Source organism: Patiria miniata, unplaced genomic scaffold (assembly GCF_015706575.1).
Source record: "Patiria miniata isolate m_02_andy unplaced genomic scaffold, ASM1570657v1 HiC_scaffold_7, whole genome shotgun sequence".
NCBI classification, from domain to species: domain Eukaryota; kingdom Metazoa; phylum Echinodermata; class Asteroidea; order Valvatida; family Asterinidae; genus Patiria; species Patiria miniata.
In genome coordinates, this window is record NW_024037074.1 from 5,124,652 (window position 1) to 5,147,564 (window position 22,913).

Below are 22,913 nucleotides of genomic sequence, written 5' to 3' on the forward strand. Positions count from 1 at the left end.
CTTTTCCATTCAAAATGTCACATCTCTCGAGCAATTCAGGAAGCTGATCAAGACCCATTGTCTATGCTACCTGTTTTTATTATTTAACTTAAAACAGCTCTTGTTTACTTTAGTTGTTCTTTATTTACCAGCGCTGTGATTTAGTTTGCTAAAAAGAGCGTTCTTAAATGCCGATAATTATTATTATTATTATTATTATTCCTACAAATGTACCATTAGGGAGACACGTTAGCGTAGAAAATTCGGTAGTAGGGAGACACGGGCTTAATAGGGAGACACCTAGGTGTCCCCCTATTTGCGCAGCCCCCCTTTAGAGACAACATTTTGCAGTCGCAATTGGGTTATATTTGTTGCTCGTGGTCTAATTAGTAAAAATACCGAAATTCGTGGAAAAAGGACCAGGGAATATCGGGTTAGGGCACATTTAAGTCGGAACATTTTTGTGCGCAAGTCTATGGAAAAGTCTCCCTATTACCTCATTGCCGGTAATCATTATTGTTATTATTATTATTATTATTATCATGCATTTATCGTATAAGCAGCGCTGGGATAAGGAAACCTTTGCATCCGAGGATTTTGTTTTTGGAAAGGGCAGAACACAAGCCCCTGATAAAGCATTGTGTATTTGAGCCTGAGTATTAATGGAGTTTCTCCTCCATATTTATTTAAGGTTAGATCAACGCCCCTGTTCTAAAAGCTGATATACATAACACTGCATTTTGAGAGCGATCGACGAATGTTGCATTCAAGAACATGTAGTAATGCGACAACATAGCAATACCATCATAAAACGTGACACTTCGATGTTACGCCCCGTCGATCTCACTAAACTGTAACAACTATAGCTGGGGCCATTGGTTGGAGCGTAACAGCGAAAATAATTATATAATACAGAACGACTGGTTATTGTAATTTTTTCTCGCCCAGGGCGTATTTATTTTGAATACTGTTTGTTTGAAAATGATAATTGACCTCAATTAAGAAACAGAATTTTGGTAGTGTTTTATGTAGACATCGTAATTTCAAACTGTCTTCATTTTTACAAAAGCTCAGATTATTAATCGTCATCATGGAGTTTATCAAGTTTGTGATTGCTGTAAATGAAGATTCAATCTTTAAAAAAATCCTTGAAATCATTGGTTATTAATTGAACGTAGGCTATTTTACATTCCTTTAAGTTTTTCCTCCTCTTTCTTAAACTGACTTTGACTGATATAGCTATGAAGCAAATTAAAGGGACTCTTGCAAAATAATTGATCAGTGCACATGAATTTATTCAAAAACGCCTTTTTTTCTTCTTTTTTTTTAGTAGGGGGGTTCTGATTTGTTTTCTTTCTTCGTCCTCTACTTCTTCTTGTTCCATCCCAAAAATCCCATGTACTTTGTACACGATGTTTGTACCAGTCGCTTTGGGCATTGGCGCATCAGTGGCGCACCCAGAAAGTGGATGGGTGGGGGACTCACAATTTTTTTTGTAATTTTGTTTTAAAGTTTGAATTTCTAATTTTTAACAAATGTTGCCAGAAAATGTTTGGCCGCTAAAAAATGTATTTCATACATTTAATCATTACTTTTTTAGGGGGGGGGGGGGTGACGGACTATTTTGACGTTAGTGGCGCCATGTACACCCCTTTTGTACTACTTGGAAGTTGGCTGCATTCATATCACCACGGTCAATTTTTTTGTACAACCTCTTGAGCCCCCCCCCTCTCTCTTTGAGTGCTCCACTGTTAGCAGACTGCTTCGACGCTGCGTGCGAAAAACTGTGATCAAGGGAGTATGCTGCCAAATCACACAGTGTTAATTTAGTCGATTTGATCATTTTTTTCGTCATTATTGATTGCAATCGTACAACACCAGTTATCCTCTCATATCGTAACGCAGAAAATTAATGTTCTATACAAGTGTAGTCGCGAACCACTCTTTCGGTAGTTCAGAGCAGAATGTTATTATGCCCATGCAAATACACAACAAATAAATTAAATTATTTTTTAGGCAAGCATATGCTGAATATAAGCCTCCAACGACGTTATTGATGTATTATATCAATGTGTGATGAGTATATATTATATGCAGCACAAGAAATGCGCAGACTAGTTTTTTTTAGAACAATATCAATGTAATAACTATTCCTGAGGGTAAAACTGGAAAAACAATTCATTGAAATCATTGTCTTAGTGGACAATTTGTCCCGTCATTTATAATATACCTCCCGTGATAATGCAAACAAGCCCAGAAATAGTTACATAAATGAATATATGTAACTTGAGAAACATAAACATTTTACAATAATCGACAAAATTATGTTAATGCTCAGTGGGGGACGCCAAACACAATGATCATGATGACGTCATCTCACGATAGGTATAGCTCTTAGCGTCAAGTTAACATTTGTAAAGCAAATAACATTCATTTCCCGAAATTGTGGTCAGTTCGCCCGTGGACAAATATTATTTGGACATTATTAACAAATTAATTTTGCAAAGTTTTTAAATGATGACATCGCCAGACGAAGAGTTAGTAAAGGGAGAATTCGAAACTAAACACCTCAATGTTTCGTGTTTAATTGCAATTAATCATTCAGTGCCTAATAAAAGAATTGTTCACACCAAGATTTTGTGATTTAGGCATTGAAACACTGTGCCGTTATCAATTTTCCGAATAGAATTTTATGGGATCACTTGGCATTCAAATACGAATATTGTAGAGTTTTGTTTGTCTGTTCTACATAAAAGATTGCAATTTTACCTTGCCATTTTTCCGCCCATGCTAATTAATGCAGAAAATTAATATTTCGAACAGTGTAGCATCGAACAATTATTGTTCGTTACCACAGAGCAGAATTTTATTACGCCCATGCAAAGACTAAAAAAAAGCAATAAAACATGTATTTTTAGATGAACATATGTCGCATAAACTCTAAGGGCAATAAAGGCTCCGTCTAACTCCATACTAAAGTCTACTGACACTGACGCTATTTGTTAGGATCCTTGTGAGCACGTGATATGCGCTTAAGCAGTAGATCAAGTCTTCCATATGGACACCAATATTTGCCGAGGCAGCAACAAAGTTCAAACAGAGTTAAACAGCGAATACACACTTTGGGGATCAGCTAAAAACCCGGTCACCATTTTAGAATTGTTCCGGCTTTTCTTTCTCTCTTTCTTTTTCCGGCGATTATTGGTCGCTATTTAACCTTTCCAGTTGGCAGAGACAACGACGTCCTTGAGAAGATTGAACTTCAGGGTGGCACGGGCAGCTTCCTCAATCATTATGATATTGTTGCCCTTCTGGTAAACCCAGCACGCGTTGTTGGTTGGATTGGCTGGGTCCAAAACTATTGGACTGCATTAAAGTTGATAAAAAAGGAGAAGCGAAAAACATGACTAGTTTCAAGCACAATGTTAAGGCTATGATTATCGAGATCATTGTGCTCAACATTGGAATGTTTCACTGTATGGAAAACGAGGCAGTTATCGCGCACTGCATCATGGGAAAAGTCGAAATCCATTTGGAGGCATTGCCAAACGGAATGGCTAATCTTTTTGATAACTTGGCAAGAAGGAATCAGCGGTTTTCTAAAGTGAATGGATATTTGAAAACTAAATGTTCTTTTCTTTAAAAAGAAAAACCCAAGTCATAACTATGTAACAGTTCCCACTGATATACCCCCCCCCCCCCCATTTCCAGAGTTGTCATCGATCACAAGTCAAATAACAAGTCAGGTCACACGCGATGAACAGTTGCAAATAAAGGACGCCATTGGCACAGTCTATTTGCCAAAGCACAGCTTGTGATTTGACTTGAGACTGGACGACGACGATCGACATCAGATTGCTTGGCATTACCTAAAAAAAAACACTGCGCCGTCCAAATTTGCAGGGGTTATGATGTAGGATGCACATCTGCTAAACTTACTTGATATAGCCGAGCTGAGTGATGGTCTGATTCGCCAGTGCAGCGTCGTAGAGGTACGCCCAGTAGTGCCGCAAACCTCTCAAGTTGGTCAGTACCTGAAGCACGTCCTTCAGCCCCTGGGCCTTGCTGATGCGCTCGGGCTTACCAGCGTTCTCCCAGCGGTAGACGGTGATCAACTCCAGCGGGTAGGACTTGTGCAGCGTGTCCGGGAGGCACTCGTAAGCCCAGTACTTCACCAAGCGGATCAGGGCTTTGACGTGGCCGGGTATTCGCTCCATGAACTGCAGCTGGTGCTCGACCAGTGAGGCAGAGTAGAACTCCCGGTCGTAGCCGTTGGGCAGCTGCAGCATGGCCCTGAACATGTCGGCATGAGCTACACGGAAAAACGCACCAAAAACTGTCTTTTTAAGGTCCAATCCAAGCATGAAGAGTGAACTGAAAAACAAGAATTGTCATGAGGCCAGAATTCTGCAAATTGGTTTAACAAGAGCGCAAATCCCCCAACAATCCATATTCTTGATATCGAAGATATAGTTTGCCACGCAGACAAAACACAATTATGTTACCGTCAGGCAGATCTACCAAAAAAATGAAGTTGAAGGCTACAGACTTTGTTTACCCAATATTTCAGTTTCACTAACCACAAGAATTATTGTCTGATGCTGCCCAGTTTGGAACTCGAATGACCACATTCTATGAACCAAACTTTCCGTGAAAGTATACTAGGAAAATATTGTGACGTGGATTTTCTGCTATAGCTAACCCTACCTCGGCCATGCCCGTAGCAGTTGTCGGCAGTCGGCAGCAGATCCACTCCCAGGGACCGTTTTCTAGGGCCCAGGTTTCTGATGGTGAAGTTGACAAGGAACGCGTTACTGGTTACGCTCCTCGAGTCCACGAAGGGGAGTCGTTTCAGAGCCGCTTCCAGATCCCGGATGATCCCAGCGAGCTTCTGTCGGTAGACCACTGGGCCCAGTTCCACGATAGATCTCAGGTGGGGCGGGTTGATGAAGGCGACAAGGTCCACATCAGAGAGATCCTTGACCATGGTGCCTTTACCGAGTGAGCCACCCTGGGGGAAAAAAACAGAAAGTAAGACTTCATTATTTTACAATTTAGGTTAAGCTTCTCTCTTGCTTAATTCGAGAAAAAAACCGGCACGTTCGATGTTTATACACCCCTCTCCCCATAACATTCATTATCCCCCATAGCATAAAAAAACCTGCTAGTTACAGTGTAGATCAAGACCTTGTCCCAGTGTGCACACAAATAGATTGAGAATTGTACTCCGCATCTTGTCCACACAATGGGATTTAATAACTGATATTTTGAAGCAAAAAAATCAGGTAAAAAAAAAAAAAAAAAGCCGTGTCGCCGCACCACTTTTTGGGCAAGCTCCATACCAGAAACTTTTTTTTTTGGCCTTAAATCCACCATTTTCAAACAACAGGACCAGACTATGTACAATGAACACTGTTCTTATTACTAGCCAAGCAGAGTCCATACACCCCCCCCCCGTAAATCTTTATGCTACTGTTGTCAAAAGGAAAGCTCAGATATGATCAAATAAAGTCCATCCCATCCAAATAAGATAAACCTTAAGTATACAAATTATTGCTCATGTTTATCAGTAAACACAATGAGACCGCAGGCAAAGGTTTTATCGCTACTTGTAGTTTGAACAATGCTTTTAAACTGGAACTGAATAAACTCTTCATATGTGTATCTTAACTGCTGACTAATCCCCTTACAGTAGCTTCTTCCTTATTTACTTTCAAAATCTGTGAAAGATTTTGAAATTAAATGCAGAATAGGGCCAAGTCAAAAACAAAAACTATTATGAACATACAGAGAATAAGGCCACGTAAAAAAAAAAAATTCTCTTCCCCGCACACTTCTCTTTTTCTGCCCACATCTCTCCCCCCCCCCATTTTTTAAATCTCAATTTGCAATATCTTTTGTCTGTTTGTTTTCAGCAAAATTGTAGCTATGTATACATGCAAGTTCAAAATCTGGTATCAAAGGATGACGGCTGCTTTAGACACAGATACGTATCAGCAAAAGAATTGAGAAAATGAAATGGACGAATCCATCCGGTGTCTTGCAAACTCCATCTCATCCCTTTAAAAAAAAAAACCTTGACGGGGAAATAATTTTTTTCCCTTGGCCTGAATATATGCTTGCAACTTGATTTACCGGTACTGTCCACCTTTGGTAGTGTATGTAAAAATCTGAGTTGAAACTAAAAATACACTAACCATAACCATGGAGCTACCAGTATAACCTGAAGTACACCATAACCTGGAGCTATTTACCTAACACTTGAACTTTGAAGAAAACTTGAAGAACACCGACCCAGTACATGTTCTACTAGATACGGTTACATGACAAAAACAGAACTTGTTAACATGCACTGGTACTGTGAACTTTGTAAATTCAATCAAGGCACTGTTTAATCATAGAGCTCTATGGTTTAATGGACTAAAAGCCAGACAAAAATCAACAATGTACAGTACAATCAATGTAATTGTAGTGTTACCGGATTAACAAAATAACCAAAAATCCTACAATGCTCATGTGCATGTACATTATGTACATTGTATGTACTGCTCCTGCCAGACAGTAGTCAACACTGAGCTGAGAGGTGAACATGCACACATCATGAACCTCCAGCGCTGTTACTGTATTAGAGAGAATTCTACAAAAGCAAGGCTGACAGCAAGATATTAATGCTCATCTCACAAACCAAAGCACGACTGTCGCTAGATTCATTTGTTGTAATTTTGTTGTATTTTCTTTCTGCTTTTTTGTAGCCCTTATCCATTTGTGCATGTACATACATACTGTACATGTACCTGTACCTTCACACAGGCTTAATTTTGAAACTTCAATCACTTAAATTTATGCAGAGTATACCCGGTACGTGTACATTAATTAGCTGATATTTTACATGAAGGCCTGTACAGGTGAAATCACACGTACATGTACGACATCATCCCCATGTTCATGTACGTGCACAACAGTTGCTCAAAATGATCAGTTAATTAACAGCTAACCCAGTTAAGGAACAGATGTCGGATCAAATTCCATCAAAGACTTGTATGCTTCATTATCATCACGGATCCTAGGTTCCGTGCAAGTACCGGTACAGTTGTACACCATACACATGTACATGTACACGCCTAAGCGTGAAAATGAAATATTCAAACACATGTTTCCAAGCCTACATGTACATGTATGTGCAAACAGCATGTCACTTTATAACAACACAAAAGCAGAAAATAACATCCCAAAATGCTCACAAGATGTTCCTTAGGGGGACATCTTATTCTCCAAACACATGCATCACGATGACAGGCCGCACAAATTCAACGGTCCCCGAAATCCAAACAGCATGTTTAGCTCCAGGACACCAGTGAATCAATGCGGTGTCTGACGTGATCTGATCTCACTCACCTTGAACCTCATTCCTTCTAGGAATATTACCCAGAAGCCTTCGGGGTCTCCTCTCGCTAAGGAATCTATCCAAACAATCTAATTCGCACCCTGTTTATGGAGGATCTCTGGGGGACCGTTATACGCTCACTGCTGGGAATCACTTACACTCCAATGACGAATTTAGAAAGCCTGTTCTCCTTGTGTCCTCTTGATTTTAAAGGGGGGGGGGTCGTCTTCATGATGGAAAGATTACCTTCACTTGACAGACAAAAGCAATTGAGGTCAATTTTTCCCAAAGTGTCAAGCTTCAGAGTCAAAGGGGTCCTATAATCTTATGTCCCGCTGGTGATTCCACCAGGACTTAGAGTGATGATTGATCAGTTTTTTCGAATAAACTTGCACATTGAAGATGAACCTTTCCAAAGTATTTAAGCTATCATTTATTCTGTAGGGGTTTAAGTACTACAGGCTGGATAAATTTTCTGGAATCTTTTTTTTTGGGGGGGGGGGGGGCGGACAAACCTCATGTGGGCTCTTTTCTGACCACTCATTCAAATAAATGATAATGTACCGGTAGGAATACACCAACAGGCAACAACACAGGTTTGGTTGAATATGTTCCCTGTTTCTGATCGCTTTTCCTTTTTTGCCAAATTCCCTGGAGTCTCATGGGTGGCCACTGGCCACTTAGACACAATGCGTCAGTGTGTCTTATGGGCTACAATATATCTTGGGTGCAACATGATCCGACATTGACAAAGCGCATACTAAAAATGGGATCATTGGGCGGTAAGGCAAGGCTTGTCTGCGATAAGCACTTCACCAACTGGCTGTGCTGAGCTGCAGTTAAACTTTGTGGCTTGCTGTAAACTTGGATCCTCCGCTGTGTACAGGGTCAATGTCTAAGGCATCTCACATCTGGTGTGAATTCAGTGGACCACCTTTGTTTCTTTTTGGGCATTTGTTTTTCATCAAATAAAATCCACTGGGAAACCATGCACATGTACATGTACCTACATGTATCCGTAGACGGTAGTTGAACAAAGAAACTGGCAGTAAGGGTATACCACTTTGTTCAAATGACCACAGCTACTATTTTTCTATTGGGTATTTGCTCTTCACGGTTCACCAACATCTTTTCCCTCCTATAAACACTGTACTTTAGATTCTAGTGTACATGTACGTAACTTTAGCTCTGTGTGTTCTGCAAAAACTAAAAAATAATCAGTCAAATGAAAAATAGCCAGTTAGTGTTAGAGTCAGCAGGGGACATTGTTTGGTCTCACAGACTTTCAGTCATTCAAACAGCTAAAATCTATCATTTTTTTTCATTGTAAACACAGCAATCATTCAATCCAGATATATTACGTGCAAACCCCTATACAGGAACCGTTGACAGAGGTCAAAGATCGGGCATCAGAGAGTGTGAGGGTCACTGGGGTGGAGGACAGCCTACACACATTCCATGTGCATCCTATCATCACTTTCTGTTTACAAATCTAAACTTGAACCTCACCCATCCTGCATCAAGACTCCCAAGTGTCCCATTACTTTATTAAGGAGTGCCTTTAAAATGTCCTAGTGCATAAATATATGGTACAACATGTATGTACATACACACCATTCAGTGGGTGGGATAGTGATGTCATGAATACATGTACATGTACATGTACATGTACGTACACATTGTATTACTGTACATGTACATGTACATGTATACTGTACCGGTATATGCAGTTTTGTACATTTTTTTGAAGAAAGTAACATGTATACATGTATGTGCATTGTAAGATACATTCCAAAAACTTCTTAACTACGTACATTTTGTACACATCTAAACACCATACTGAAATTTGTATCCTTGTGGAGACATTTCTTTGTTCTCGTGTAGTAAAGTTTTCGAGTTTGAAAGTGAAGTTTCCAAATGTTCGAATTTTAACCAGAATTAATTTCCTTGCCTGAAATTCGGACTTAATATCCCTTAAAATTCTAAAACTCTTCCATTTGCGAAATCCATATATCTATTTTGTGAAAACCTTGTGGAGACGTAGTCATCTATAGAAATTGCCCTGTGGAGACGTACATGTATACAATCTTTTGTTCCCTATTGTGTGCATGTCTCCAGAGGGCACGGTGTATCAGATCAGCCATAACCCATTATTCAAGTAAACTTTAAAGCTTTGACAGGTCTTCTGTCAAAATATATAAAAAAAACCTAACACTGAAAATCAGTTGGGCGGGGGGAGGGCTAACCCTTATTTATAACTCCCTGGACATGTACTGTAGACAAGGATTGGTATGGATGTTTACATCTGACGAAATGGAACAGAAGAGAGAAGCGACCATCTTGGTTCGTTTCTGAAACCGCCCCTTCAGCAGGTTACAGGCTTCCACCATGCGGCCGCGGAGAATTGTTTGCAGTTTGCTCAGGAGTGATTTAGACAGACCTTTAGCCGCGGACTCGTTGTTCAACAGCCAGACAGGACGGTATTCACACTGTACACCAAGGATAAATCACACTCATGAGGGGTGGGGGGGGGGGCACGTCGGTAATAATTCTCCTCATGGATGTTTGTACATGTAACTATGCACCTGCAGACCCCAGGTTAGAATATAAGTTGATCAGAGAGAATCAGGCATAAATGTGGCCCGAATGCTTCAGTGTCAGGGTGCTAAATTCTGTCGTTTTCAACTGGTTTCAGGGCAATCCAGATTCCATTAGATAATCTAAACATCTTTCTGGGCATTGGCAAGGGGCACCAAGGTGAAGGCAAGAGGTACATGTACACATGTATGTAATTGACTGAAATTGAGCAAGTGGAGGTCCCCCCCCCCCTTCACTTAAGTTTAACATTTTTTGGGAGGGGGGGGGGGTGGGGAGCCTCATTTTAAAAATGTATCAAAATGTTGTCACATTGCTTCATGACAAAAAGGCTTTTACACAGAATGTGTCATTTTGATTTCTCTAACCCACAATTTCCAAGACCATATTGGGAGGTTTTGATTTAAGGGGGGGGGGGACTTTTCAAAAACCATTCCCATAAACGAGGATCCCCTAACTGTGGATGAGAAAATAGTACAAGTAACAATTTTTTTCCATGGATGTAAACTGGGACACATGTGCATAGATTCTGTATCATTTTTATCTACAAGGACATGGTGTTCATTGCGGTCGATCACACCATGACACACAAAGAGAAAGGAATACAGGATGAATCCAATCTGATCACAAATTTGAACAATTTCCTCTTCATGTTACAGATAAACGTCAAACGCAAACAGCAATTTCCTTGTATTGTGTCAACACTTGTTTAAACTTTATTATTCAGAAACAGAGTCAACGACACTACAGGGGTCATAATTTCACTGATAATTTTTTGTTTTAGGCAGACTGCAGATTGTATTTTGGATTCATTTTCAGCCTTTGGCAAGAAGGAAGAAAACGATGCAAATTGAAACACGATTGACAAGGAAGAAAGATGAAACACTATCACTTGCGCTAGTGGCATGTGCATAATTAGGGGGAGAATTAGGGAAAGTGAATTTGAATCTCCTGTTCATTTTAACTCTGACCTCTGAGGGATGCATAGTTTCCCTAGCAACCTTCCTGAATGTAAGCACACACCATTTGCACTAAAATGCTGCAGAATCCTCAAAAATCTCCTGGTGAAGTAAAGGATCTTGGAGAATTAAGGTTTATCAATTCTTATAATAAAGTACTCCCAAGTTTTGCGAATGGGAAACAAGAATTAATTGTCATCCTTGCCCATTTCACAGGGATAATTTTGTAGACAAAAAAAACCAGCTCCAGTACAAACTGAGGACCTACATGTAGCCAGAATGTTATATCCGAATTTTGTATTAAAGGTATAGTCCATCATTTGTAATTTGTGCATTTTGCTCGTTTGAAGCAACAAAAGTGCTCAAAATCTAAAGAAAGGTGCTGAACAACTAACCTGATGAAATTTCAGCTCAGCTTCAGCTATATATTTCGAGACAAACAACGATCTGGGGTCTCGATTTCAAATCAAAAGTTGTTGAATCATATATTGAATTGGGCCTGAATTCAGCGTCCGAGACACGTTCTCACTGAGCCGATTGCAGCTACGCGATGTCGTGCACTGATCCGACGAATTATAGCAACCGCGCGCGTGTGTGCGTTGTGTCAACGCTTGTGCGTGCTTCGCCGAATAAAAAATATGAAGTACTAAGGGAAATTTCCAACAGTGCGTCTTAAGACGCAGCGTTGGAAAGGCCTTTTTTTCGTTGATTTCTTCAAAATGACAGCATGCCAGAAAGAATAATTTTACAGGAAGTGTAATCCCCTTTATCTTTCAACCAAGTATGTTTTTCAACAATAATTACGCCAGTTACTTTTTGGATAGCTGCAAATGATGGACTGTAGGTTTAAAAGAGGAATGTCGGTCCCATTCATTGTGCAAATGTATGGTCAGGGCCGAGGCTTGATGTTCACTAAACCAGAATGCTTGTATAACGACAGTCAACTATGAACAATCAACTATCAAGACTACACTACTTTCACAGACTATTTTAACATAGATTTCGTTTATCTAATAATATGCCAAGACAAGCCAAAAAAAAAAACCAAAAAATAAAGTAGGGTTAAAAGCCGTGTCATGAAACCGAATTCCTGAGGACTATCCGGTGACTTCTCGGAGGCGTTTGTGCCAGCACGACGCCCAGAAACACCAGCAGGGCCTCAGAGAGGCTGGCAAGGGGGAATCAAGGGAGGGAAAGGCGGAAGAACAGATGCCCCAAGAGGGTTTGGCTGGGGGAGAAAGTATCGTTTTAATTGATTCAATTTCACACTCAGTGTGGTGCGTGATATTAAGAATTGACCCCTACGACCTCTGGGCTTAACATACATGTTCATGTGTTCCATGCACACATACATGTACCAAGTACTTAATGTAATATGTACATTATACCAAGTCCTGCACAAAGCTTAAGATTATACGGTACGTACATGTAGTTGCATGCGTGTTCAAATTACACTAGATGTAAACAAAGCAATGCATTAATTTTTTCAAATGGTGAAGTTCCTTTTTTTTTTTTTTTAAAGTGTAAGTTCCTTTTCAAAGAAATACAATTAATAAGTTTTTAAAGTATTTCAAGAGAATTTTTTTTTCATTTAGACATCGACAGTCGTCTGATGGACCAATAAAAATGTACATGTACATGTACCATACATGTACATACTTAGTTACTTATTCTGTACATGGGGGTGTACAACTCATTTTAATTTTTGAAGAAAACAAAAACCTCTTTGCTCTATTCCAGATTTAGCCTGATCTTGAATTTTAAAGTTAAATTCTAAAGCAAAGTGGTTTTATTGAAAATGTATCTGTCAAACAAACCGGAAAAAAAATATGTCTTCTACAGACTTCCAGTTGTTTAGTCACACTGAATAAGTCAACACAGAGAGCATTATGTGCAGCAGCTGTATTCCAAAGACTGTTATTGTTATGGCTAATCTAGTTGTCCTTCTCATCACCACTATCAGACATGCCCGCAAGACATGCAAGATGGCCTTGAAGAAAGTTGGCTCCTCATATATTCATGAATGGTCATGTTATTAACAATTCATAAAGAACATCATACGTCCCAAGGCAGGCCTGTACAGAGCATAGTGTGTACATGTATATGAGCAAACACAGTGATAATACATTTTCATAAAAGCTACGTTCCCTCTTTCCTCCATGGTTCCCTGCTCTTCAACAAACTCTTTTTTTTTCTTTCTAGTAATAAATTTTCAACTTGTACATTTCATTCCAACCAAAAAACCTTTTTGCCCCCCTTTTTTTTTTAGGGGGGGGGGGGGGGACATCTGCAACCCTCTAATTTACCGGTAGTCTAAATTCTAAAAAAAACCACCAAGGTTTTTGTTTTGATCACAGACAGATCCCCTTTGTGAGCAGACTGGCGCCCGGTCCGTGCATTATTGATACTGATTGTGGAATGGGCACCAGCCTACCCCGCGAGAAGGGAATTATTGTCTTACGACTTGCTGCCAATAATTTGACACTGTAAAGTAATACATGTACGGTAATTCAATAATGCGGGCTGATTTTTCTGGTCGATTTCTCATTCATAAGTCAATAACTTTGTATTACTAGATAGAACAATAGCAAGTTAGAAAAGAAATCCATTTTTCAGGATGAAACTCAGGCATGCAACTGGGAATTTAGAAAAAACAAGGAAATTCCAAACCAAGCAAGACTTTGTATGTGTTTTTCAATTTGTAATGGCATTCATGAGAAGTAAAAACTGAGGAAATCAGCGGATCCGAGGAAAAGTTGCATGCCTGGGAACTTGAGAATAGCATGGGGAACGCAATCTAGACACAGCTGTGTAAAGGTGGAAAAGTGGTCCTGAGGAGGTACTATTGGTAGTAAATAAAGCTAGATGAAAGAGCAACCATAATTGAAAGTAAGCCAAGTCTTCCTACCAGTAGGTGTTTCAATCCATCTTACATGTCACTGAAATATTCTGCCTCCAAATAATGACATGGGTGCATTCTTCACACCCTATTGTAATTGCCTGAACCTCACAGCAAGTCTTTTACAATGACAGGTGTCAAATGGCATACAATTGATGCTGCATTGACAGACTGTACTGTGGGCTCTTGCACTGTGTACCAAAGTAACGTACATGTATGTATGCATTCAATGCTTCATCAATCAAGCTGTACGGGTTCTCCACTAGAACAAAGAAATTACTCTTTAGTTTTCACTGTTTTTCTCAGGAAAAAAAATAGAATCATTCTGAGCTGAAACTTTTAAAAACATGTTTTTGATTTTGAGTGTTTATATTCCTGGAATCAGCTTCAGAGAGAAACAAAATCTGACTGGCTTTCCATTTTTACTCACATAGAATCCACACTTGAATGATTGCTACAGTACATGTATGTGGTCAGGATTAGAAAGCCAGAGAAATGCAACTGTGAACATCAATTTATAAATTTGACATTTCCTGTTTTAGCACAAATTGGACAGAATTCATAGAATTCCTTTTCAAAAGTAACATTCCGATTAGGAAGGAAACCCTAGAATAACTTTTTCGCTAATGAATTTATATGAAGTCACAGTCGAGCGACTGATACTGAGAGGAAGAAGTCTGTACCAAACAAGTCATCCATCATATCTTAGATATGATTGCAAAACCATACATGTGTTTTCGGAAGATAACTCATCCACATCTTTGCAGATGGAGCTGATGCTGATAAATTAAGAGTCTTGTACGTGTCTAATTATGTTGGAATGCTGGGTCATGCTTTAAAACACCATAAATCATATTCACGAACCATCAAACTACGGGTAGTAATATTGTTTCCATTATCACAATTTGATGATGAAACAAATAAAAATGAGTTTTCTTTTTTGAAAAAAAGAAAAAGGAAAGCCAGAAAAAAAAAAAAACTATTTGGCAATTTTTTTGCAGATTTACATGAACATGTACACCCAAAAATACAGTTGGGTAAAGCTGTTCTTGTTGAGCAAAATGTTTCCGTTGTTAGCGAATTGTTGCATTTTGATTATTAGTTTTTCACTAAATCAATTTCCCAAAACATTACAAATTAATTTAACAGATGTTTGAATTAGAAAAAAAAAGTTGAAAGAACAGAAAACTTTTTCCAACAAAAACAGCTTTACCCAACTGTATTTTTTTAGCTACATGAAAATTTACCCCCCAAAAAAATGTAAAATCCTTTTTTTAATGGTTTTTATCTTTTTTGAGAAGACAGTGGAAACTTATACAAGTTTATTGTATATATCTTCTTGAAATGTATGTGTGACACATTATCTTGGAATTTAAACCTCATTATGTAAATATTTTCAAAAATTATATACTGATATATGACTATCCACGATCCAGTTTCACATACAGTGTACAATGTAGTTTATTGTCAAACAATCTATCAGTCATGTCAGTGATGACAAACACTTTCACAGTTTCACTTTCAAATAGCTATTTTTTTTCTGGTGACTATAAACAAAGCTGGGAGGGGAAGGACTGGACATCATTTGAATAATGGTGCATCTCAATCAGAGGACAATGGATATGGCCATTATTATTCATTGCGGCTTGCAATCACATGAGTTTTGCCAATGTGACAATGATTGTACCGACAATGCTAAGTTATTGGTGGGTGGTCACATCCCACCCTCAACCCCAAGCAATGCCCCCGGGAGTGGGGGAAGGGGATGCTGTGAAAAGGAACTCTATGTTATTTCTAAAGTGTTCACTTGCATATTATTTACATTTGTTTCGTTATGCAACATACACGTTCAAATTTCGGTGGCACAGGGGGAGTGGGCGGGGCCTAGCCAGGTGTGGGGGGAAGTACACTACCTACTATTCATCCAATGGTCAAAAAATGATAAGCAGTCTGATTCTGTTTGTGAAAATGTGTTAGATTCATGAACAATACCAATTATACAAGTTTATTACCCAAAACAAAGGAAAACACTGAAAATACACTTTTTTAAGGTTTTTGTGAAATTTACCATTTTTGGAGCGCTACTGCACAAAGCTATACAATAACCCAAAATGTTCTCACCAGATATGAAAAGACCAATGTCTGAACTAACCATAGCCGAAGGGAAATTATTCTGAGTGCCCTGGCAAGTGCCATTTTGGAGGGATAAAAATGGGGTAAAAATGCAATTTTGCTAGTTGTAAAAACATGCTGTATTATAGGGCCTAAAAATAATATAAAGGAGATTTTTGAGAAGTGTTTATTTTTTTCTTGTAAGGGTAAGGATGATACTTTGTCGTGATATAGTTACTTTTGTGACATTACTTTGCAGTTTGGCTTGATGACCTTTGAAAATAACGCAAAAAATGATTTTTTGCAGCCTCAAAATTTAGTTAGTTACTCCCAAAGTCCTTTCATCCAACAAAGTATTAAAAAATTCGATTTTTCGAGCGTATATGAAGTACATGTATATAAAGTATTTACACGAAATGACTCTTAACGCGTTTATAAATTGAATAATCTGACATGAATGCGTTTAAAAGTTAAATACTTTGTGTGAGCGTGTGTGTTTATGTGATTAAAGGGCTGGTTGAGTTTAATCACAGAACATCTATCACCGTGAACTAAACGTAACGCGTTTATAAATTGAATAATCTGACATTCATGTGTTTAAAAATTAAACACTTTGTGTGAGATCTGGTACGTGTTTATGTGTTTAAAGAGCTGGTTGTGTCTATTCACAGAACATCTATCACTGAATAAACGTAACGCGTCTATAAATAAAATGATGTGTAATCAAGGCGTTTTACTGATTAAACACCTATATCATGTGTAATCACAGAACATATATAACAGAATAAACGCACTAGTGTTTAAACCTTATAAATTGAATAATGTGAAATAAATGCGTTTTTAAATGAAACACTTTGTTTTAGATACTGTGTTCATCAACTGAATGCGTTTAAAGGGATGGTTGTGTTTAAAGCCCAAGTCCATCATTTGCAGCTATCCAAAAAAGTAGCCGGCGTAGTTATTGTTGAAAAACATACTGGTTGAAAGATAGTAAGGGGACTAAACTCCCTGTGAAATTATCCTTTCTGGCAAGCTCTCATTTTGAAGAAATCAACGAAAGAAGGCATTTCCAACGGTGCTTCTTAAGAAGCACCGTAGGAAAATTTAAATTAGTTGTTCGTTTTGTTATTCGGCGCAGCGCGCACTAGCATTGGAACGACGCACAGGCGCGCGCGGTTGCTATAATTCGTTGGATCAGTGCGCAACCTCGCGTAAAGCTGCAATTCAAAACAATTCGAAACATGATTTAGCAACTTTTGATTTTAAATTGAGATCCTAGAAACCTGTTTTTTTCGGAATAAGCTGAAGCTGAGCTGAAACTTCATCAAGTAAGTTGTTCAGTATCCTTCATTAGATTTTGAACACTTTAGTTGCTTCAAACGAACAAAATGCACTAATTACAAATGATGGACTATAGCTTTAAGCACAAAACATTAATCACCGTGAATAAAGATGATGCGTTTATGAAATTCATGGTTTTAAACCTAAACACTGTGTACCTGTGTTTATTGATGGGATGCGTTTAGAGCTCGTCGTGTTTATTATTTGAACGTCCTGCAATACTTACACACATGCGCATTGTGACAGCCCCCCCCCCCCGCGGCGCGCTAACATGCAGTTTCAAACCTCGTTATGTCCGCCATCTTTGTTGCTCGGTGACCGATGTTTCGCGAACCAAAAACAGCCTGTTCGAACAATGTAAGTACGTTTCTTGTATCCATTATAGAATAATACGTAGTTTTTGTGAAGTGGAAACTTCCGAGTCGTTGAGGTTTTTCTGTACCGTCGAAATATGAGAAATTATCCGTGCAAAGTTCGTGTGGCTGTGCAGGTTTCGTCACCGCGGAATAACATTAGTTTATACGCAGTTAACATATGGATGGTCAATGCATGCAGTTTATTATGTGCCTTGTTTATCGGGAGCGATTAAAATAGTTAGGTCAGTTTAGACATTTTAAAGGTTGTTTCTCGGATCATAGTTCTATATGTTCCGTCTTGGAAATCACTAGATAGGCCTAACATTTTCGGGACCACTTGGTTTCTGATCAAAATCTCGCCCTAAAACTGCCCAAAAACTAGCACTAGCGCTGTATTTAGATTGGCACTATGTCCATGTACATGTGCATGTACGGTACATAATTATTTACATGTACACTGTACATTAAACTGTTGTGCATGCACATGTGCTGTGCATGCACATGTGCTGTGCATGCACATGTGCTGTGCATGCACATGTGCTGTGCATGCACATGTGCTGTGCATGCACATGTGCTGTGCATGCACATGTGCTGTGCATGCACATGTACATGTGCATGCACATGTGCTGTGCATGCACATGTGCTGTGCATGCACATGTGCTGTGCATGTACATGTACATGTGCAATACATGTCATTATACATGTACATCATGTGCATGTACATTTACATCTGCATGTACCGGTACATGTTGCATATAAAATATTTTATTTGTACAGTACGTTGCAAACATCCATCCATGCTATGCAGGCCTACTTAGTAAAATTATGGTGATTTCAAAGAATTCGGTCATCCAATTTTTAATACAATTTGTCTTTGTTTTCATTTTCAGGCTGACTGGCGCATGACTGGTGTGACCATTTAAGTTCCTCCAGCAAGATTGTTCTCGGCCTATTTTCATAAAGACAACTGTTGGTCTGGCTATCCTACTGGTTGTGCTGCTTCAAGGTAAGCCATCGTCCATGGAGAGCATGGACGTGATGGAATTAGTCTTATTAGTGTGGATAAATTCCAATCATCATAATGAAATTATTTTTGTACATTTACTATGGAAATTAATATTTAAATGTACACACTTGTTTAGGCCTACATATATGCGCAGTCCCCAAAGTATGTACATGATGATATAGTAAGCTGTACAGTATGTTGCACACCAACTATAGGGTAGGAGTGGACTAGTAGGCCCCAAATGGGGGAAAGTGAGTTGTGGGAGACAGTCGTGTCCCCCTCCCCCAGTCATTGAAGAAGATGATTGTGTATCATCAGTATAACACTGGTCATGAAATGATGGATAAATTAGTTCTTGTATGCTCCTCATCTTTAATACAGAATATTTGCACTCATAATTTTCCTTTCAATCTTTGGTTTGTGTCCATCATTTCAGTGCAAGTCAGCGACAACCTTCTATGGCGGAGCATCATTACGATTACGAAGACAGACTGAGAGTACATGCAGTGTTCTTTCAGCCGATTGATTTCTTCAAACTGCACCACCGTACTTCAAATAGACCGTTCATAAAGTTGGTTAATTTTTTTGTTTTATAGCTGAATACATACTGTATATTTACGAGAACAACTCTTTTTATGTTGTGAAAACCACACGTTGGACAATCTTGACATTATGGGGAAGATTAGCTGGCAAAAGTCTTTCCGTGTGCATTTTGGATATAATGGTACTGTAAATTGACCACAAGAAGTAAATACATGTAACGGCATATAAATTGATGAGTGAATTTGAAATAATGAGGTAATTCACACACCAAACTATTTTGTTGATGTCGCAGGCACGTTTTAAGCCATTTCTTTTAGTTATTAGAAATATCTGTTAATTATTATAATAACAAAACAAAATGTAGTTTGGAAATTTACATTTCAGTGGCAGATTTGTGATTATTGTAAGAAGGGTTTGAACTTCCAAGGTACAATATTATCATGTACATGTAGGTTTGTTTTCGTCGACCATGGATAACTTTCTCTTCAAACACCAATCATTGTGACAAACTTGATTCTAGGCCCAACATGGCATGTCAAAGGCTACAAGATGAATTGTATTTCTCACGAGGTTTAGCATTTGTATGCACATGCGAATGGAAAACCAATTTGAAATGAGCAGTCAAATACGTGCGTTCAAAACAATTAAATATGTTGATCTTAAACGTCTTCTTTTTAGGATGTTGAAAACCTAAACATAGCAGCACTTATAAACGCATTGTTGTGTTTAAAATTTGTTACAGGCTGTAAACACGTACGTGCATACATAGGTTAAACACCTAAACACACTCTAAACGCCATTTAAACACTTTTTAGGATGTTAAAAACCTAAACATGGTAATACTTATAAACGCGTTATTGTGTTTAAAAAGTGTTACAGGCTGTAAACGCGTCAATGCATTTATAGGTTGAACACCTAAACACAATTTAAACGCCATTTAAACACTTTGTAAGTTTTTAACTTAACATCTTAAATACCGATAAACATGTATAAGTATTTACTTCTTAAACAGCGACCGTTTTTAAATAAACGCATCATATGTTCCAATAAAAACATGCTTAAAGAATAAACTGGTGCTGTTTAACTGTTAAACACGTGTCCTTGTTCAATTTAAACGTGTTCATGTTGTAGATGGAGTTTAATTTAAAAACGCGTCCAAATGTTTAAAAAGTGTTACGTTTTGGTGTTTATTCATGTGTTTAGATCATAAACATCAGGTTTTACAGTGTACAAAGAAAACAGTATGCTGGCCCCTCTAAGACCAGCAAAAATCTTGCGAAAAGAATTCCAGGTCGTAAGACTGGAAATATTACTGTAATCAGTTAAAAAAACACTACAAGCACCTTAACATTGCATGATTAAACGTTATACATAAATACCGAATACAGTTTACCCATTCCTATTGGTCGAGAGCCCGTCATGTGGCCGATATTAAACGGATGATAATGACATGGCTGGCTGGTCTTATACCCTTTTCCAGTGTCACATGAAATTTAGACTCCCATGAAACCCGGTGCCTTCTATAACGTTTCATTGGTTAAACGTTCACATTCCTCACATAGACACGCGCAATATTACCAGTAAATCAGTATTTCTTAGTCCGAAATTCACACTACACCCAGCTGCGTACGCGCACGCCAATTTCTTTATTAAGGAGTTGTAGAGGGCCATTCCATAAAACATGAAGAAAAATTGTTGAACAAAATGGTTGGCAGCGTCTAGTTTTTGGCTTGTTTTGATTTTTGGACAGACAATATTTTTGACCGAAAATGTATTGATGAATTGGAATGAATATGTGCTTGGCCGGTATTAAACACTCTGTTTAAGACCGGTTGGAGTCTGGAGTGTTGATAATTACCCCGGCTTCGCCTCGGGTAATTATTACCCATCCAACCGTCTTAAACAGAGTTTTAATACCTCCGAAACACACGTTTATTCGCTTACTAGTGCGTGTATAAACCAAAAAAAAAAATCGAGAGACGCTCACCTTTATCACCTTGCTCACGTCAAACAGGAGACCATTCGAGGAGCACATTCTATGGACTGACCTTACTACCTCGTCCACGGCACGACGGCAATCTCTGTCGAACTCCTCGGTCCCGTGTTGGATGTTCTCGTTATACCATGTCTCCAATTTCCTGGGATCCATGGGCTCACGCCAAGGCAATTCCATTCGTTTAGCAGCAGCATTAGCCATCGTTTCACGGATTGACGAAACAAAAATATCAACAACAGATTATTCGTTAGAAGTGCAGACACGAGAGAGGCCTTTATCCGAATGAGAGTACGACACAATTTTGAAGGGACTTGAACGAATATAGTATATTTTGTTGAAACAATATTACGAAATCATGCCACAGAGGTACCAATGATGAAATCAGTTTCGAAATTTTACAGATCCCAGATGTATTTCGCAACTATGTTTAACTGATGCATTAATTGTAGAGGCAAGTACGCTGGTCTCTAAATGTTGCCTACGTGTTACCTGAACGAATACCAGGCAAGCCACGGAAAAACCCCGATGAGAAATCGCGATCAGACTGTTTTTCTTTTTCAGTTAATTGTACAGTTCAAGGGTCAGTCTGCGAGCAGCAATAGCGATGAGAAATCCCAGGGGTTAGTTATATGTGCGTGTATTATTTATTATGACGGTCCGTCTGAGCTGCAGTGTGCATGCACGAATAAATTGGCAAATTATTGTGGGATCGAAATTGAACAATAATACGCAACAGCCGTATAACTAGCGGAGTCATTTGCAGTAGAAGCTTCAGTTGACGCTGAACTACGGTAATACTTTGTCGATAATTGCCGGGAAGTCAGATTAAATATGGCTTTGTTATTTACGTCCATTTTTGCCAGAGTTTGGGTTTTTTTACCTTTCAAATCGCAGTTGGCGGACTAATTAACTGAGAAACATCTTCCGGAAATTCTCTCGATGAGAAATACGCGGCAGACTTCCGTACAGTTTTGTTTTGGCTCACATAAGCTCGGTGAATTAGAGTCGTGAATAAAATTCTCATACTGCACACACAGTAAAATTATCAAGCCCAACTAAAATACTCCAGATGATAATCCTACTCATACAAGTAGGATCTAATTTTCAGTTCTGAGCCCTATTATCTTGTAGTTTATGATCTGCGTACAGATTATGCAAAATATCACTGCGTCTTGACCTCCTGATCTGACCTTCGCTCGTATCGTCGGTAACCCGACATTGCATTACACAATTATGGCAACTACATTCATTGACCAATCAACAACTTTGGCAGAATTTCTGCTCTAAATGACGTCACAACTTCTAAAGGCTGCTCCGATTGGCTGGCGCGTGGGGTCGTATAAAAATTACATGCATGAATGTATCCGACGTTTGTAGTGTGACTCTGCACATACACACGTTAAAGTCTGATCCAACTACTTATCGTGGTGGAGGGGGAGAGTTGAGATCTATTCAAACATTGAGGGCGCTGCGGTCCCGTTTTCTACAGACACGTGACATCATTAATTCATTGGTCCTCCTCTTTTCCCCCTGAACCCAGAGAGCCAGCCTAATGTTGTCCACTGACTAGGTCACCGAGTATGAATAATGTCAAAATCTGAAACTTTCTTGTAAAGCACGACTGCGCGACATGCTGTGCCACCCGAAGAACAACTCAGTGCAACAATGGTTACTGGTTCTCGCGCACTGCAGCGGCTCATCGAGAACCAAAAGTGTTTTACTATGGCATTTGTGAACCCATTT

General features: G+C 38.9%; 1 protein-coding gene across 1 annotated transcript; it reads right to left on the reverse strand.

Annotated features, from left to right (window-relative positions):
- Window positions 1-3,109: 3,109 nt before the first annotated feature.
- Window positions 3,110-21,547, reverse strand: LOC119744370 (2'-5'-oligoadenylate synthase 1A-like). The gene is made up of 4 exons (XM_038220269.1): window positions 21,162-21,547; window positions 4,687-4,990; window positions 3,919-4,291; window positions 3,110-3,345 (listed from the first exon to the last, which is right to left on the reverse strand). Exons 1-4 carry the CDS (start codon window positions 21,369-21,371, stop codon window positions 3,192-3,194), a joined length of 1,041 nt encoding a protein of 346 aa, XP_038076197.1. The 5' UTR covers window positions 21,372-21,547; the 3' UTR covers window positions 3,110-3,191.
- Between the last annotated feature and the right edge of the window lie 1,366 nt (window positions 21,548-22,913).

Bases quoted from the DNA above. Each gene is read 5' to 3' on its own strand.
- LOC119744370 (XM_038220269.1), bottom strand. From the start codon at position 21,371: ATGGCTAATGCTGCTGCTAAACGAATGGAATTGCCTTGGCGTGAGCCC. The intron at 4,991-21,161 runs GTGAGCGTCTCT...TTTTTCCCCCAG, and splicing joins ACGTGAGCAAGGTGATAAAG to GGTGGCTCACTCGGTAAAGG. The intron at 4,292-4,686 runs GTAGGGTTAGCT...TTTTCCGTGTAG, and splicing joins CTGCTACGGGCATGGCCGAG to CTCATGCCGACATGTTCAGG.